This window comes from Esox lucius, chromosome 6 (assembly GCF_011004845.1).
Source record: "Esox lucius isolate fEsoLuc1 chromosome 6, fEsoLuc1.pri, whole genome shotgun sequence".
NCBI lineage: Eukaryota > Metazoa > Chordata > Actinopteri > Esociformes > Esocidae > Esox > Esox lucius.
Genome location: NC_047574.1, coordinates 10,627,965 through 10,646,839, shown reverse-complemented (window position 1 = coordinate 10,646,839; position 18,875 = coordinate 10,627,965). Strand labels below are relative to the sequence as shown.

The 18,875-nt window shown below is 39.7% G+C and overlaps 2 protein-coding genes across 3 annotated transcripts; both read right to left on the bottom strand.

Annotated features, from left to right (window-relative positions):
* Positions 1 to 824: 824 nt before the first annotated feature.
* nkx3.3 (NK3 homeobox 3) lies at positions 825 to 2,866 on the bottom strand. Its single transcript, XM_010889030.4, has 2 exons — positions 2,247 to 2,866; positions 825 to 1,664 (listed from the first exon to the last, which is right to left on the bottom strand). The coding sequence occupies exons 1-2, from the start codon at positions 2,593 to 2,595 to the stop codon at positions 1,177 to 1,179; spliced, it is 837 nt and encodes a 278-aa protein (XP_010887332.1). The 5' UTR covers positions 2,596 to 2,866; the 3' UTR covers positions 825 to 1,176.
* A 1,106-nt stretch (positions 2,867 to 3,972) lies between these two features.
* On the bottom strand, positions 3,973 to 13,007 carry nkx2.3 (NK2 homeobox 3). 2 transcript variants are annotated; one of them, XM_010889028.4, is made up of 3 exons: positions 12,841 to 13,007; positions 12,281 to 12,613; positions 3,973 to 11,378 (listed from the first exon to the last, which is right to left on the bottom strand). In XM_010889028.4, exons 2-3 carry the CDS (start codon positions 12,477 to 12,479, stop codon positions 10,735 to 10,737), a joined length of 843 nt encoding a protein of 280 aa, XP_010887330.1. In that variant the 5' UTR covers positions 12,480 to 12,613; positions 12,841 to 13,007; the 3' UTR covers positions 3,973 to 10,734. The 2 variants fall into 2 exon arrangements, with proteins under 2 accessions (XP_010887330.1, XP_010887329.1); XM_010889027.4 differs by having other exon boundaries at positions 3,976 to 11,378; positions 12,281 to 13,007.
* Positions 13,008 to 18,875: the final 5,868 nt, after the last annotated feature.

Sequence of the window (18,875 nt, the reverse complement as noted above, 5' to 3'; positions counted from 1 at the left end):
TAAAATGTTAATCGTTTCTTCGAAGAAATGCTGTTACACGATTGAGAAAAACTGTAATTGGCTTGGGAAAATATTCTGAAAAAAGCCACTATATTCCTGTGGTACTCATTTAAAGCAAATGTCAAATGCTTGTAATAAAAAGTAGAGTAGGCTAGTCTTCGGCACCGGAAAGTCAGACTAAGGCCATTAATTTGGGTAGAAAGTGTGTGTGTGTGTGTGTGTGTATGTATATATATATATATTGCAAATAAACACTTCAAATACATATTTTTTTGTTCGGTATTCAGGTGCCTAAGTCTATTACACAGTACTGTATAACTATATAACTGGATAATAACATAACTATTCTGTATATTAATTTTGGTAGGCCATATATTGTGTCCTTGTTAGGGGCTCGTGCTTTGATGTTATTATCGGAAGGGTATGATAATGTATCAAATTACACTGCTATGCAATGGGGAACCCCTGAGGAAACACCGAAGGGTTTTAGAAAGCTGTTTCTTTTTTATCCATATTTTTTTTATTTTACTCTTTTAAATGTTAACCTGATGGTTATAATCGTTAGTTTCGATAGATATAAACACATCAAATGTATTTTATTAATGTCATAAAAAATCCATAGCATACCCGCAATCGAGAAATCAAAACTTTTACAACTCACAACCTTTAATTGAATGAACTTGTAAAATATTTAAATACATTTGTGTTTTGTATTTAGCACTTGATATACAAGTCCTGTTTAATAATAAGAGTAATTATGTAATAAATAGTATTTCTGTAGAAATACATTTATCTGAGGGTAAACAATTAAATTAGGATAACAATTAATCTCACATTGTTTTAAAGCTTTATTGAGTTATAACTACACATAAGTTAACAGGATGCACATTCCTGCATAATACTTATCTAGGCCTTGTACCTTATTTATTACTACTAAACGTTGCTTCTGGCCCATCCATCAACGTTGTCAGTCCATTATTGATAGGCCCATTTGATTCGCAGGTATACAGCATCAGAAAGCCCTCTGTATGTTGAAAGAGCCCCACTCTCCAAGAGAGCACAAAGAATGTATTTGGGCCTACACATAAACACCGGTAGAAAAACTCTGGTGTGTCTTTGGTGTTTTTAAAATCCATGAAACAAATTAACGTCAATATTTGAGAAAGCTACGTTTTGTCAGTGCATCCCACCACAAAGCGCATTGCTAGAGATCCACGGCTGAAAGCAGTACATGTAGGGGTAGTATCCATATTGGTAGGTCGGGTAGAGAGGCAGGGCAGGCGGGCTGGGTAGATCGTCATCCTTGTATTGTCTCTGATCATCTCGAACCAGGACCTTCACAGCCACTTTCTTAGCCAGTGTTGTTGGTGTAGAGATACAGGCAGCTAGTTCCGACGCCATTTGCCGCCGTTTTGTCTTGTATCTCCGGTTCTGGAACCATATTTTCACCTGGGTTTCCGTAAGCTTCAGAGTGCCAGCCAGGTCCGCCCGTTCAGGACCAGACAGGTAGCGCTGCAAGCTGAACCGACGCTCAAGCTCGTAGACCTGTGCGTGGGAGAAGGCCGCACGGGAGCGCTTCTTGTTACCAGATGTTGGTTGATCAACAGTGCTGTCCCCGTCCTCCCCATTCTCCTCTTCCTCCCTTAGTTGTTTGTTGTTCATGTCTGTATCGAATGACGAAAGTAAAAGGCCTTGTGGTTATTTGGCAAACAGGCAACCTCGTTACGCTTCAAATAGCAACAACTTGTCACTCCGGCACACATCGTGTTTTGACAATACGTCCTTCAAATGAACATGTCCACAAGCACTTAGCCCTACACTAATAATGTTTACTAGTAAATAAATTACACGTTCAAAGCCAGTAAGTAGGGCTTTACGTTTGTTTCATTTTATATATTGCCTAATGGTACAGTTTTCATTATTCCAAACATGGCTGTACTAGACTTAAGTTAATGTTGTCGGTCGTTCAAGAATCGAAAGCTATTCCAAATAGGTCTAGTCAGGACTCCAGTCAGGTTTAGAAATTACCTAGCACAATTTAAGTTAGTTTACTAACTTGTGATGGATTTTGATCACTGGGACAGTTTGCTTTCTACATGTGCGTGGTTGACATCAAGGACGTACAACCTACGTGCCTGACCAACTGATCGTCATACTCGTATTTTAGCCACAAACCTATGCCATGATTGCATTTAGATTCCTGTTTGATAGCATACATATTGAGTAAGAGGGGTAAAGAAGGCTACCTTCACTACATGCCATGCATCCCGCTTCCTCTCCAGTCGATTCTTCACTACTAGACTCGAACATGGGGTTCACGATGTCGCCCGAATCCGGTGAGGAACGAATACTTTCTTGTCTGCTGTGTTTCATCTCCCTTTCATCCCCATAATGCTCCTCACTGCAGACCGACTTTGAGGAAACAGGACCCCTTAAGCCCCTCTCTCTTCTCCCGGGTTTCCGGTCCGGGTTTAGGGTGCTCAGTTTAAACGCGCATAATTCTGTCAGATCCCGTGAAGTGGTAACGTCGTCTCGTGCGTCACGTCCCTGAGTGAGGATGTCGTTTATGGAGAAAGAGGAGCAGCCCAGCGCCATGATGACATTTACGCAAAAACAACTTGTATCAGTATTTCTAGACTACTCACTTAACCCGCTCTCCAAAGATAATGTGTTTGCTCCGATTCCAAAGGACCGCACAATGAAAAATATCTCCAGGTATTGATTAGGTTGACCTGGCCTTTGTTCTTTTCTCTCGACAGTCTCCCGACGTGATTTAATTGCGGTGAAAGAGCCTCTGGTCTAATCAACAGCGGATGTGTAACTAGTTTTGATGTCTGCATTACAACTCTCACTACTAGCAATGAAGCCTCCAGTGATTGGCTGTATGTCTGGTTAGCTCCACCCCAGACCGCCTTGCCCTGACGGTCTATCCCACAAGCACTTGACATTAATTGAGGATGGAGAGATAAACAAGTTACTTGGGCGTCATTTGGAGACGAGAAGAAAAGCCTGTAGTGATTCTTTAGGCTTAAGTGTTATTGACTATGACGGATACAAATAACACAAGTTTAGAACAATTTTAGAGCTTTTAAATTTACTCTTTTAGTTTGACTCAAGGAGAAGGTGATGGTCAGTTAGGGAAAGATCTGTTATTTGAGGGGATTGTTTTACTGACAATCCATGATGGGTTATTGGCACGTGGTGCCCTAAAAATATTTGTTTTTTATTTGTACAATTACGTGTTTTTTCAGGTAATACATTGTTATTCAAAGCAATAACATGGAACATACTTACAGAAGGTGTATTAGAGATGAATGAGAAGCTGGGGATGATTGGCTATGATGGTATTAGGCCTGTAGTCTTAGACAGGTCGCCTGTGTTAATAATATTCATAAGAAAAGCACCATAGGATATTAAGTGACCACAGAGAGTCAAGTTACCAATTTAGCGTAACGCATTATAGACTGCAGTCTGCAATGGACGTCTCGAACCACTACAAATAGTCAAGGTTAAAGGTTTACCATTGGCTTAAAACGGAGAAACTAAAAATGAGTGCATCGCACAGGAGTTTAACATGCAACATCAGCGTTAAATTTAGCGGCTAAAAGCACTTCCACCTGAGACTAGAAATAATTGGCACATACGTTGCCCTGCGGAATGTTACACATCTCGCTAAAATGTCATCTGCAGAATCGCCATGTTCTGCCAAATTCTGTTAGAGAGTGGGTTGGTCTATACACACTCCAGAAATGCCATAGCCCTGCGAATTTCCAGGTGTGCGTTTAGAAACTGACAGGTAAAGAAGGTGACACATGAAGACAACTACACAGTAAAATACCATGGAATATATTGTATTATATTCTACAGTACCATGAAATACACTGTATAATACTCCACAATACCATGGAATGTACTCCTACTCGATAATACAATATATTCTAATATATAGCTACTATTGGTTTATAACCGATATATACCTTGAATAAAAATGAATAAAATATATCCAGGGGAGGTCTTTTTATTTCAGTGTTGGTTGGCTGCTGCGTAGTGTTTACATATTCAATAATATATGTTTTTATATATAAACAACATAACAAATGCATGCGGGGAAATTGCACCAGAAGGATTTCGCAAAATGCTCCACCTTTTAACGATCAGGACAATTTGTAATATGTCCGTAAATATTTATGGGGCATTATAAATGTAGTTTTTGTCATTAGCAGACGCTTTTATCCAGGGCGACTTACAAGTAGTGCATACATCAGAAGATATCTAGGTGGGACACACACCATCCAACAATACTGAGTACACTTCACTCAGTTAGGTAACCTAGCTAGCATAAAAGGCTATGCTGAATGAAGGAGAAAAACGAGTAATAACAAAAGATTCCAAGCATTGGTTAACAAAAATCAACAAATATATTTAGGCGTAGCATCTTACTAGCTATGTCTCATGATAGACCAGTGTTAGTTAACCAGAAACAGCAATACCATTCACACTCAGCCGTGATGAAAATGTTTCTACACAGAGGTGTTAAAAGCACAAAGCAAAAGTACTCGGCTGTGTTCAACAGTTCACAAGTTTCTAAGTCAGAGCAAAATGACAAGAGAAACGGAGTTAATAACTAACCAGTGACATTAGTTGGAAATGTGCACACTTTTTATTTAGTTGATCGCTGGTTAGTTTTGATCTCCCTTTACCTGATTACTTAGATCTTAATTAGATATTTCTCTAAAGTGGTGAACACAGCTAAACCCAGTTAAGTACTTTTTACACCTCTGATCCTACAGGTGTGCTGGAGGCTTCTTTCCATGTAGCTGTATCTAATACCAAAACCTTTTTCCTAGAAAGTAATATGTGTTTGGATTTCATGACATCGTTTTTTTTATTTTTGTTACATTTAAACCCTAGGTATTTCTGCTTAGTAAACGTTTATTAGTCCTCTCCTGCTGTTGCAGTGAATGAGTGTTCCCCTTCCTGCCTGATAACTGTGGAATAGATATGAACAAAACATATATTATCAGGTCTTCATATTTTTTGTAACCTAAGGACCTTGATATTATTCTCTTTTTATTTGTTTAATTTAAGCTCATTACAGAGACCCATATCAGTTTTTGCATGTATTCAACTAATGAAAACAACTTCCTGAGAACAGTCTATTGCATTAATATATAATGAGTTCCATCAAAGTACAAAATACAATGTAGAAAGCAATATAAAACGTCAGCTAAACATGAAACCTTTTTGCAACCATTCATTAAGTCTTTGAGTCGACTAAAATGTTATTTTAAGGAAAAGGGATTTAGCGCCACCCTGTGGTACAAAAGGATTCAGCTATACACTGGGGTTGAGAAGGCAGGGTTGTTGCCTCGCGCCCCACCAAGGAGTGGCTCTACACAGAGCGGTTGGGTTTTCACCAATTACAATTGAGCAAAATAATCAGAATAACTTTAAGACAAGACTGATATCAGGATTTCAAATTGAAATGTGTCCTGGTGACAATTGTATCTCCTCTGAATACTATAATTGTGAGATAAAAAAAAAATATATTTATTAATACTTTTAATAGGAATCTTTTGTATTTTGCCTGTTTTGTTGATTTTTTAAAACACATTTTTTATATATTTTCAGTGACATATTTTTGGGGTGCTTGGAGTATTCTGTCCTTGGATTATTTTGGATTTTATGTCTCGGCCTTAATAACCCGTGTCCATTTCCTGTTGAAATCGTTGTGTAAGGCTGTCTAAAGTACCTCAACACATTACATTGATGTAGGCCTACTGCGTCTGGTAATAGGCTATTGCATGTGATCACGCGCCGCGCGCACAAACACACACACACACACACACGCACACACACACACACACACACACACACACACACACACACACACACACACACACACACCACTGTCTGTGTGTCTCTCTATTCAGATTGTGTAACCTTCAGACCTACTTTCATTGATGATATAATGTGATGACAGGTGGGTGATCTTGCTCCTCAGTTGTTTTGTTTTCGTCCTCTGACTAAACAGAGGTTTTCGTCTTTCTTTTCTGACTACAGATAACACACAGCACGGAGATGTCAAAACATGTCTGCTGGAAAAATCGTGGAGATTCTAGTGAGCAATCCTGCAGGTGTTCATGGTGATCATGGCAATACATTGTCTTTCTAGGCCTCCCTGAATTCAAGAAGACACGCTTTTCAATCTCCTATAACATGACTCACATTTATGAATCAACATATTATAAATATAATGCCCACGTGGATCTGTAAAAGCTCATTTCAAGCTTATACATGTTTGTCCAGCATTGCTGTCATTCCTCAATCCCGCTGCTCCCGTAGACCAGACTGATGGAGTACAAATCTCGGCAGACTGCAGGGAGTGCGGTGGGCCGTCAGTCTTTCAGTTACTCGGCTTGGTCTATAGCTATCTATACTCTATATTTGGCCTTTGTTCTCTCTACCCTTCAAGTGGGTTGCCATGGGATACTTTGTTTTGGGAAACTCAGTTTTCGTCGTTCGCCTTGTGGATAAACGGCTATCTTTGGCACTTCGGAGCTGCTATAGATAGCAATCACTTCTCTGGCACTCTCGAAACACACACATACACACATATACACACACCCCACGTCCTCAGGCATCGCCCTTCTGTCGCCATCTCTATTTACTTTAGAGTCTCTTTGCCACTTATCCTGACACAGGTATGTCCTCTACCGGCAGTGCTGTAGCCAGGGGAAGCGGCCTCGCCCCTATCACTGGAGACAAACACTTTGTTTACGTTGCAATTGTATTCTATCTCCGTTAATGGTGTCTATGCTACGTATTGGATCATTGCTTTGTATAGGTTGTTTGTTTAAAACGATTTACTATCTCTAATGAACGGTGATATGGAGAGCTGACCTAAAGATCAATGCTTTTCCTCCGTGTAAACCCAAATCTTGTCATTCTGTCACTGTAGTGATCATTACCCTTAATTTGACAATCTGTGCTTCCCACTGAAAAAGTGGGAAATTGCGTTGATGTGATCGTGAGAACACATTTCCTCAGGAGCCGAAGTGGAAAAAGTGTGAACTTTCTCTCATTAGTTTTTATTAATTTAGTTTAAACGCAATGACAAATAGAAAAAGGCAGTTATTTTCACGTGATGAGTTAGTTGCTAGAAGCTTGAAATAATGTGGAAATTAATTATTGACATTCTTTCTGAATTCACAACATTTACATTAAAAGTTAAAATTAAGAAAACATTCTACATTTCAAAATTATAATTTTACTTTTTGAGATTGATAGACTCACATTAGTAGTATACAAGATGTTTGCATTTTTAATTAAATGTTGTTCTTAACACAGGTCGGTTCAGCTTTTGTGGACCTGTGGGCCCTCAGTGGGTGCGCGTTGTCTGGATAATGTCTCCCTCTACCCTAAATGATCCATTCTGCATTCTGTCTTTCTTATAGTTCTGGCTCTTGTCTGTGTCTGTATGTGTTTCTGGCCTGCCCTGCTACAGTATTTCCTTCTCTCAGCAGCGTTCAGAGCAAAGTTTGGAAACCCGCCTTTTGAGAATAGCACTGATAGTTGGCCAAACGACATTTGCATTGCTTATCCACAATCGAACGTAGTTCAATTGTGCGTATCCACAACCGAACGTAACCAAATATATATATTTGGTTATGGTTGCATTCATTAAGTTAACCGAGTGAAACTCAATTTGTATGCAGAAACAGAAACTGAGCGTTTCTCTCTCTCTGTTACACACGGACACACACATACAATGTCTTGAACCCGGAAAATTAATGCTTGTTGCCCTAAGCAGGTCCCTAAGAGACCTCCCGTTGCGGTGAATGGCATTATGCTAATAAACTGACAAAGCCAACACAGGTCACTGAAGTTTAACCAAAGCTATACCAAACATCTTTTTTATTATAACCCCGAAAATGTTTAATTTGATCCGAATGATCCTCTCTCTGCTGAGATAGGGTATAGACATTTTGTTATTGCATATACTTTCTCCACCGTGCCTGATTACCAGAATAATCAGGCCTTAACAATTTCTGGCAATGGTACAAATTCTTGATGGATGTCACTGTAAAAAGTAGTCTAAATCGTTCTGCTAACAGTATTTTTAATTGTTTTTGGAAAATAGTTGCCTAATCTATTTTGAGAAACCCAACTCAGTATTCCATTGACATTAAAACTAAAATTATTACAATCATGAAAAATAAATGCTTTACTGTTTCTGTTTTTGACACTATAGGTTATTTCTTTTTTTCCCTACTTTTTTCCCCTACTATACCGTTTTAAGTTAGCCTACTCGAATGTAATATGTTTTGTAGTGAACGTAACAATTGGGGCCCTTCAACTTAAATGATTTGCATTGTTTAGGCTACTAATATCTTTAAAATCGTAGTATCCCTGGTCATTCTTTTAAAGAAATGTTTTTTCTTTTGTGTTTTAACCTACTTAAGACGGTGTTATTCATGGGCGTCGCTCAGTGCTAGTAATAATTTCAGGTCGAGCTGTGTGCATCGAAGAATGCCGCATAACCCTTTGTGTGGATTATGACCTTGCTGATGGTGGGAATGTTTTGGCTTATTACAGAATTTTAATATGCCATACGTTTTGATTTCGGTTCATTATTATCAAAAATACCTCATAACAATATTATCTGCCCATTACTATTTTAGAAATATATTTTTCTTTCTTCTGAAATGAGATACACTTTATGTAAAGATATTGTTTTTAATATCTAAAATGTTTTAATTTCCCACTATGCTCTTCAAACAGAGCAACATGTCACTGTTGTGGATTCACAACTCGCAAAAAAAAAAATATTTTAATATCTTAATATCAATATCCGGCTATTACTTCTTTAGCCTATTTTAAGTAAATACATAAAATGAACTAGACTTAAGTAACAATAACATGTCACATAGACTTAATCGAATAACTGTATAACTATATTAGCAGAACACAAATACAGTTTGGTATTTGTTCATCTACCAAATATAACAAACTCAAAAACATTAAGTGGTATGAGCACACTGATGAGTTGATGGTTGGACTTTTGAGAGGCCGCTACTCAAAGTAGGCAGTTACTTTTTACAGTGTGAAGCCAAACTAAAATATTCTTTATCTAGACAGAGAACTAGATGTGTGCTTCCCGAATTTCTATTTATTTAAATCCACATTAGCTGTAGACATAACATTATGTTATAGGCTACATTGTATCCGCCCTCAGTGGTGTAGTGGAAAAACAGCGGCGTCATTTAGCCGCTTCTACCCGGTCATACCACAACAGTGCCCTGGTGTCCCGTAGGGGGCACTGCAAATTGGCTCTGTGCTGCCCAAGCGTGTGCGGATGGATGTGGACGGGGTTGCTTTCTCTCATCACGCTCTAGCGATTCCTTGTGTTGGGCTGGTCTGCTGCAAGCTAAATCCAGATTTTTGGTCGGGGAATGCGCTCTCCTCCCGGAAAATACCTACGAGTGGTATTATAAACATCTCGGAATATATGCGGAAATTTGCGAACCTACTGTGCCTTGGAGTGATTGCAATGAAGCAAAGCAATTATCGTGAGTTGGACACCACAAAATTGGAAAACTGAGGGTAAAGTCTGAGGGTGGATGGGCTCCAGTAGCTTAGTGCTTTAACCAATTAGAACAATTTAAACACGGTCATTTCTAGAATTCATAAAAAACCTACTCCAGTATTTTTACATACAGCTTGCAAAGATATTTTGGATACCATAAAATTTGTTATGTAATTTAAATCATTCAGACATAACCCCTACAACTTTCTTACTAACAGCTATGCTAATACTGAAGTAAATAAATAACTGCTCAAAGAACTATGCCATATATAGTAACTTTTGGAAGTTAATTTAATCAATATATTAAGTATAGGCCTACTACACATTTTGGTATACGGTGATTCAAATCGCTGTAGTTCTTAACAAAAATATGGATAAATTATATGTTATTCAAAATCAGAAAGATATATGATACTGTAATCAAATTATGGTAAATAAGATTTAATAATGTCTTACGTTTTAAATGAGGAATAAAATGATCTCTTTCTTCCAGGGATCTCAAATAATGTATTCTTAGGGTCAAAATGAATAGACGATGTCTCTAAAAGTTGCAAGCTTGACCCTCGAGGGTTTGTATTAATATGCTTACTGATTTAAAAAAATATATATATCAGTGGGACTTCTCCAAGTGCACAATACGAGCATAACTAAAAAAGGCAGTAGCTGCAAATTATAAATAAAAAAAAACAAAAGAATACTTATATTTTTTATGCTTTATTGAGGGGTTTTCTGTTAGATTTTCAGTGGTTTCATTGCAGTAGGCTACACTTAAAGTAATATTTGAAGTAAAGACTGGAAATCTCGCATTCAATGTAGCCTACATCCTTGAGTGACAAGCACCCAACAGTTTGACATATCACACATGTTGGCGCGCAAGTCTTTAGGCCCACTGAAATGTATCAATGTCAAAGAGTAACACTGGAGTAGTCTAAATACTTTTGGAAGAGCCGAACACAGCTCATCTCTTTGTACAAGATGAGTCTCAATATGGCAGCTTAATATGAAAAATGATTCTACTGCGCAGCATGGGATAAATATAGTTTTTTTCCCCGGTATCCCAAAATACACTAGGCTGTGGGATGAACTTAGTAAACTCTCGAGCAGCCTTGCATTTATTTTAACTGAAGATGAGCACATTCATTCAGCTACCAGGCCCGAATGCCCTGCAGAGTTCCTTGGCAACCTGTGACGGTTGGTGCCTGTGGGGTTTGGCCGTGAGACGGCGACGCACCCAGGTTCCCCAGACCCATATTCATAAAGGCATTAGCAGTAGTGTTCGGCGGTAGAGCAGGCAGGCTAGAGTAAGTGCACGAATAGGTGTTAGTGTACACCGGGTTATTGTAGGTATAAGCCGGGTAGCCGTTATAACTATAGGGGCTGGCAGCTCCAACAGCGTATGACGTATAGTTCGGAGATCCAGACAGACAGGGTTTCCCATCCCGCACAAGCACTGGGACTGCCACTCTCCTAGGCGGGGGAGGATGATGAGGGTGCCCGGCCATCTCCAGTGTCTTGTCCTGTCGCTGCCGTTTACACTTATACCTCCTGTTCTGGAACCAGATTTTGACTTGTGTGGAGGTCAGTTTTAGAGAGTTCGCCAGATGTTCCCTTTCTGGTGCAGAAAGGTAACGCTGCTGCTTGAAGCGCCGTTCTAGCTCGAACACCTGCGCCTGGGAGAAGAGTACACGCGGTTTCCGCCGGGTCCTCTGCTGTTTCGGAGGTTTCTCAGAGTCCGAGTGCGCTTGCGTGGCCACATCGCAGTCCCTTGTCCCCATCGCACCACACGATTCTAGAGGAAGACAGGACGGGGCAATATAAGTCATCTAACCTTGATGACAGATTAATCTACTGTCATTCTATACAAAACAATTTTCGTGGACTTCCGTTTTTCTCAACTCTTGTCTTATTAACTATATACTAATACAGCAGACTAGTATTTGACTAATCAATGACCAAATATCAATTACTACCTGGGAAAACATTTTGTTGTTTTCATGTACTCTGTGATTTGTGATCGGTGAAACAAATCTTCAATTCTCGAGAAGCGGTTCGGGGTTGTTGAGATTAAATGACGAGAACAGAACAACGTTTTCATTTTAGTGGGATCATCGTTATGTCGTGGTATATTTAAAATAGGCAAAATTGTCAATTAGGCCTAGTCTTCATGCGAAGGTAATTACTTTTGTTGAACAATATATACATACAATGAAAAGAACCTTAAGCTATAAAGTCGTATAGCTTAAGGTTCCTTTCATTGTACTATTTTCAACCAACAATAATAATAATGTCTCTGTTAAGTAGGCTATTTCCACATCTAAAATACAGCCAATATCTACTGATTCTGCATGCACAACGTGTCAGTGTAAGTGTTTCTTTCTCTCCATGACTATACTGTATGTCCGCTATTATCTACACAGGCAAGACATTACTATCATTACTATCATTACTATCAACAATACATTAACAAACTATTCCTTTCAACTGAGGACGGTAGATTGTAAATAATCAATTAACTAAAATAATTGAGGTAAATATAATACAAAATATTAAGTAGGCCAATATTTATGGGTGCGAAGACAAGAAGTCCAAACACAATTTTATAAAAACGCCCGATAACCGATTACCCAGTCATCTAAAACTTTCGAATGAAATGGTTAGGATACTGTTAAGTTATGGTAAATAATCACCCACTGCTGTCTATGTCCTCCTGTTTAACCTCCAGGCTGGTGTCGGCTAAGTGTCCTTGCAGCTCCGATGAACTGAACATGTCCCCGGGTAGACCTGTCTCCATCGGCCGGTCCTGCACCGTCAGACTACTAAGGTAGGACATCCTCTCCTCTACCTCCGAGAGCCCAGCGATCGGGCTATCCCTGTCCCTGTCCGCCAGCATACAAGACGGTGGCGACTGGAGGGCGAAGTGGTGCTGCTGGGGATCCGCCTGAAAGCGTTCATGGGGCGGTCCAACATGTAAGGCGTGCCGCCGCTGAGACTGCTGCTGAAGCTCCAACTTCAGTATATCCTTAACTGAGAACGGCGTGGTGGAGGAAGAAATTACAGCACTATGAAGCATTATTATCATCGGCTTCTCTTCGCTCACATGAAGAAGGAATTATAGTCCATTGGTGAAGTGGCTCACCCAGCATAAAGAATTCCCAAGCAGGTGTTTGTTTGGATAGACGGTATTTAAGAGTACACTGATCCAAAAGGGGGTCTATTCGTCTCTAAGGAGAAGGAAAAGAAAACAAACCTACTGTAGCCTAAAGGATTGCTGCGCCTTGCTTGTTATTCGTGGAGTTATGCGGAGGAGGACTGGCTTGTTTCGTGAAGTGACAGCTTTCATCTCTCTGCTCTGTGCTCTCTGCCTCCGCTGCCGCGTGTGTTTAGCTAGCTGGGTGATTGGGTGAAACCGTTTCTGTTTTGTTCCAGGACCCAGACGCTTCTTTCCGTTCTGGTGACGTCTGTGAAAATGGGATGGGCGATTTGCAAGGCGCGGGGGCGCAATCTCCTCTCTGTAGGCCCTATTTAGAGTTTAGAGATTACGGAGTAGCAACTTGAAATGTTTTATGTTAGGAATCCCACGGCAATTTCACACATCGCTTTAGGCTATTTCAATCGAACATTTAAAAAGAAGTAGGGCTAGTCTAGAATGATGTGTTTATTTCGGCATAGGAATCATCTGTGTCACCATGTTGTTCTTGACAGGTAGGGGGCCTGTTTTCATCACATAGACCTATGTTTATTTATGGTTTGTATAAAGGCTATATTTAATTGTTTAAACAAAAAGCAGCAATGGACGGAAACAAAAACCGAAATTTTAGCCTTGCTAAATATCAATAGAGGAATTATCTTCCGGCGTCAGTGTGTGCATTAGAGAGAAAGCCAGCGGGGGTTTCTTTTTGACGGGTTTAACAGGCTAATAAAAGGTACCGTATCAGCTGATAAGCATGTGAAGGAATAGGCTAACTACTGATAAAAAAAAACGACGCATTATCTACTGTTATCGGTCTCGTTTCCGATTCAACCTCCCCTTCAGCCTACTCACTCTTCATTTCGTCGTGCACTCTTAGATACTCCACATTTTATTTCCCTCTTTTCAAACCACGGATAAGATAATTGAAACCATAACCAAGTGGACTCATCACCCCTGTTTCGGAATTAACCTGAGACATGGGGTGAAAAACGTATTTAACATTAAAAGAAAGAGATTGAATGTAAAGACTGACCATGTATGATGTGTAGTTCTAACCACGCTATGAGTGTGAGCAGCGTTTCCTTTCAATTTCTTGATTTACAAACATTGGATTGAAACTAGTCTACATGTTGGGTTCCTGATTTCACAATAAAAAAATACCCCGTGTATCCAATTTATGAGAGTTAAATAGAACAATAATAGGACAATAATTAAAGCCAGCATGTTTGTTTACTCAACAAACACTGAATTTTTGAGTAAAATTACACATTCATGCATGCCTTTCGAATGCATTGATATGAAAAAGCCTGAGTCATTATGCGAGTTGCGGGGACTTTATAAGGACAAGAATGAACTGTTCCGTATTATATGATTTTGTTAGTCTAAACAATCAATCTTCCTTACCCTGCCAGTCATTCTCAATGCTATACGATCTATCTATAAGGAATTACACGCCACTTCGATGCGGAGTGTTCATCTGCGTTAGGATGTATATTATTTGCTTTATGCAATGGAAAATGTCAGATAAAGTAGAATAATATTGTATGTTAACTTCTCCTAAAACCACGTTGTTGCTTGTCCAACGGAACAACATCACATTTATTTCCTCACAATGTAGATGGTTATATCAACATGTCATTAAACATTGTAAATACATGTTTTACTTTATAAATGTTGAATATAAGCTCATGGGACATTTTATGTTATTCGATAATTAATTGCTATACATTATTCATGTACCAGTTGATTGGTATTATTCTAATGACTGCTTTAGTACAGGCTATTACTGTTAAAGTTAATTATAGGGAAAAATATAGATACATTTCATATTTTACCGGTCAAGAAATAATACATTAAGCAGTTGATAGCCGATTGCTAACTAGTGCAAAATAGCAACAACACAATGCTAAACAGAAAAATCTCTCCAGATCATGAAAATAAATACTGCACTGTCAGGTATTTTTTCACATACATTTATGTTTTAATGGGGTTGCATTTCTGTCCTACTATTGTGTTAAAATATAGTTATATACTTATAGCCCAGTCGATTAGATAGATGATCCGTATCTATATAACAGTCGGGACCATAAAAATTATAATGATGTAATTCGGCGTAGAACTATAGGAATTAACAGTATTTACTTCGAAGACTTTCCGTGCTTGTGTAGCTTTATTCATATCTTGTTTTAACCTACCGATATGATAAATACACGAGGTCTAAGAAGATGTGACCAAATCCAATTTCCAACAGACAATAATTATAATCTAAAGACAATAGGGTTTGGTCATGAAGATATTGGCCATATATATTGGCTTATAGAGGATTGGTTCACAACTTAAGGTAATAGCAAAAAAAAAAAAATTGTATACCACCATTTAACTGATTTATGAGTTTCTCGCATCCTCACCATATGTCTGTATGGTATCCTCTGGCAGAAGACAGAAAACAGAGCGCTCACTACGCGACGCAAAGTTTTTATTTTATTTTGTATGCAGTTAATGGCTTTACCCATCTGCTTTCAAAAACATAATTTTGATTCCGGCAGAAATATGCAGGAAAGCCGCCAGTACATTATATAACAATGTAAGAATCAAGCAAGACGATTATCCATAGCCTACCATAAAACATAGGCAACACACACACACACACACACACACACACACACACACACACACACACACACACATACATACCCACACACACACACACGAAGATCCACTGCTAAGAGATGTTGTGATTGTAGGCTACACCTTTACTCTCCACTTCTCTTGTCGCCTGTCTACATTGCCCCAGAACAGGCGCCAAGGACAAAAGCCCCGGTAGCGCCTAAACCGTGCGGAGAGAAAGACAAGACATAATCTCATCCGCTCGCCATCAGCAGAGTGCTGTTTAGATTAGAGGAGCGTCTCCCCCGGCCTCTCAAGATGTATGTCTTTAAAATGGCCCATTTGAGAGATGGAGAGGGGGAAGAGGAAAGGCGGACGGGGGAAGAGAGAGAAAGAGGCAGTGGGAGAAAGAAAGGGGGATGTGAGGGCTATAAACACCATCCGTGCACTTGTGTTTCCCAAAACAAAGTCTTCCATTTGAGTTGCTTATATAGGCTAACTGCGATGTGGTTACTTCGCTAAGAAAAACGTGGCGCAATCTGAAACAGACGTTGTTTATGGCTATTTAGCCAACTGTAGGAACACCGATAATTTACAAACGCATTTAGGTGGATTTATTGACTCGCAAAACACAACCGGGTTAGCCAAAGGTTTACTCCCTTCTGTTTATTTACAAAAGTATACTTCACTTTTACAGGCTACGTCAAAATAAAGTTTGGGATAATATGTCTATGAACAATCTGTTACTGGAGAGATAGTGTCGAGTTCTTTCTCTTTCCGGGCCTAAATAACTCTAAGTGGTTCATAGGTCGAGGCAGGCAAACATGGTTGCTAAATGTATTTCTAATCCATGATGATACAGCCAAGGCCTACCTAACTGTTGACATCCAATTCCGAAACATTATGACTTGACTGTAAACGATGATGACATCGCATGAAAGTTTTATGCCGCTATTTTGTTTGGGTCTGTCTCACCGTACTCCCATAGAGGCCTTCAATGCATGAATATCATTAGCGTGAACAAAAATATAAATTTGTATAGGGTCAAGGAAAAAGCCATCCTTTCTTTATGTAATTTTTGGTTTGCGTAATTCTATTATATTTATGTCCTATCGATTTTTTTTCGTGTTAATGTTGTTTAGACCAATGCGTGTGTTAACAGCTATTATCTTGTCAGCAGACTCGCGGCCTCTGCCCTCCCTGGCCGGCTAAGCGTCATGGTTCACTGATGCACCCTGCTAATGGTGTTATTACTGCAGATTGCCCCGCACTGTCCACACACAAGTTAGAAAGAATGGCATAATGCGATATAGGCCATATAATATTTGCTTGGACAAATTGCTCCGAAACAAAGCAATTTGTTCATATTTCATCCAAAAGACTACACACGTCCTTCCTTTGTATATCCAGTGTTCAGCTTTCACCTTCCCGATGAAAAAAAACACGGCGATGAATGGGTTTATAATCAGATCATTTGTAGCGATGTTTGAACTATATTGTCCTTATTTAGTCTGATCACAGATCATTGACATGTTTATTCCCACGTTTTATCGTGATTGTGTAATTTTAATGGAAACAAAACATCCACAAAATAAAATGTAAACGTTAATAAGAATATTTTATAAAATCAATTAAACTTGAACAAATACCAGAACAAAAAAATCACCTGTGCTCCGTTCACCACGTTCATTGGTAGTGTTTTACGGTCCGGTAATTAGTGCTTAGCCTACATAGGGAAAGTTGAATGACTTGCTAACGCTATCAGTGGTCCTCTCGTGACTGAGGCTGCCCTGCTGCAGGAGCTGAAGCACCGAGTGTTTACAGTGCGGAAGAGCCTGTTTCCGGTCTCTAACAAACCCCGAGACCCTCCAGTGTCCAGGAGGCCTCTGTAGTGGATGTGATACACCGATACGTCACCATCATGATTAGAAGAGGGCAGGTGGAGGTCAGACTGGTAGCTCAGAATGAGTCAGAGCTGGCAGAAATTAACATTTCGCTCTGAATCGCTCTATTTTAACTAATCCGATTCGATTTGTCAACCAGCTAATAGTACAGAGGCTTTGTAAAAGACTGACTTCTAAATTAAATGTTCGTCCCAAGTGGGAAAACCTAGGAGCACAGTGCTGTTACTGTTGACAGACTGCCATTTGCTAGGACATTGTCTTCTTAGTCAAGGTTTTGGGGTTTAATGCAAAGCCTCATAAAATAATGCCACTCCAGGTTTACTTTGGGTTGCCTGGTGCCAGACAAGCAATAGATTTGTGACATTTTTATTTTAGTTTTAGGCCTTTCTAAAATCTTAACCTTTCAGTGAACTAGTCAGGATTACGCCAGGCAACATATCCAGGTGGACAGGGACCACTGAGGTGGGAGTGGTCAGGCCAGGGAGTCTCGAGGAACGGTTCTGGGGCTAAGGTCCAGCAGAAGTTAGAGCGAGAAAGGGAGACAGAGAGGAGAGGGAGAAATAGACAGAGCGGAGAGGGAGACTGGCAAATTAATGGGAACATACCTATGGTCAGCAGAAAGCCAGACTGGATTAGAAAACACCCCAGACAGGACAGACTGACCCCCCCCCCCCCCCCTTCGCCCCCGCAGCACAAAAGGGATAGCCACACCCACCCTGCCAAGCGCAACCCCCACACCATCAAAGGGACATCAACAGGCACCTAAATGTCTATTCTGAGACAAGTCAGAGTACTGCATAACCCATGAAGCTCTCTCTCACCGCACGAGCCCAGGGCGGGAGCCAAACGATGCTCACGTCAAGTAAGGTGAAGAAAAGCCTGGCATGACGTCATGGGACCCACTCAGGGGTGAGCCATTTCCAGTGAATACAGAGGAGCCTGGCGACCAGAGACAGACAAGGTGAATCTGTCAGTATAGTCCCTTTGCTGTTCACCTTCATGCCTCTGGACTAGACTACACTTAAATACAAGACCTAAACTAAAAACCAAAGTCTTCAGCAAAGATTTTAAGAATAGTACAGAGTTTGCTTCTCTTAAATACGCATTTAGCTCTACAGGAGAAAGCCCTGCCCACAGACATTTTCCCAGAAATATTAGGAACAGTTACAGTAACAGTAGGTATGTAAAAGCAGGACCAATTCAGAGAGATGAGTAGGAGGAAGTCCATTAGATGCTAGGAAGGTATAATTTACATATTGCAAATCAGCCTTAAGCCTCAACAGGAAGCAAGAGAGGCTAGCATTGTGATATGATCGAATTGTGTTACAGATTGTAGCAGGCGCGCTTAGCGCTTAGCACCAGTTAGTGTCTTATCCAGATAACTGGAGTGAAGGGCACAGTAATAGCCTAATATTAAACAAACTCAGCAAGGATCATCTTTTCAGCGTAATTTATGACACAAGATTTCTGTTATGGAGATGAAAAAGCTATTCATCATTACATTAATTATATTTTTAATGTAAGTGTTGATTGAATGAAGTATGATTGAAAACACCAAATATAGTGAAAGGAAAAGTGTATTTAT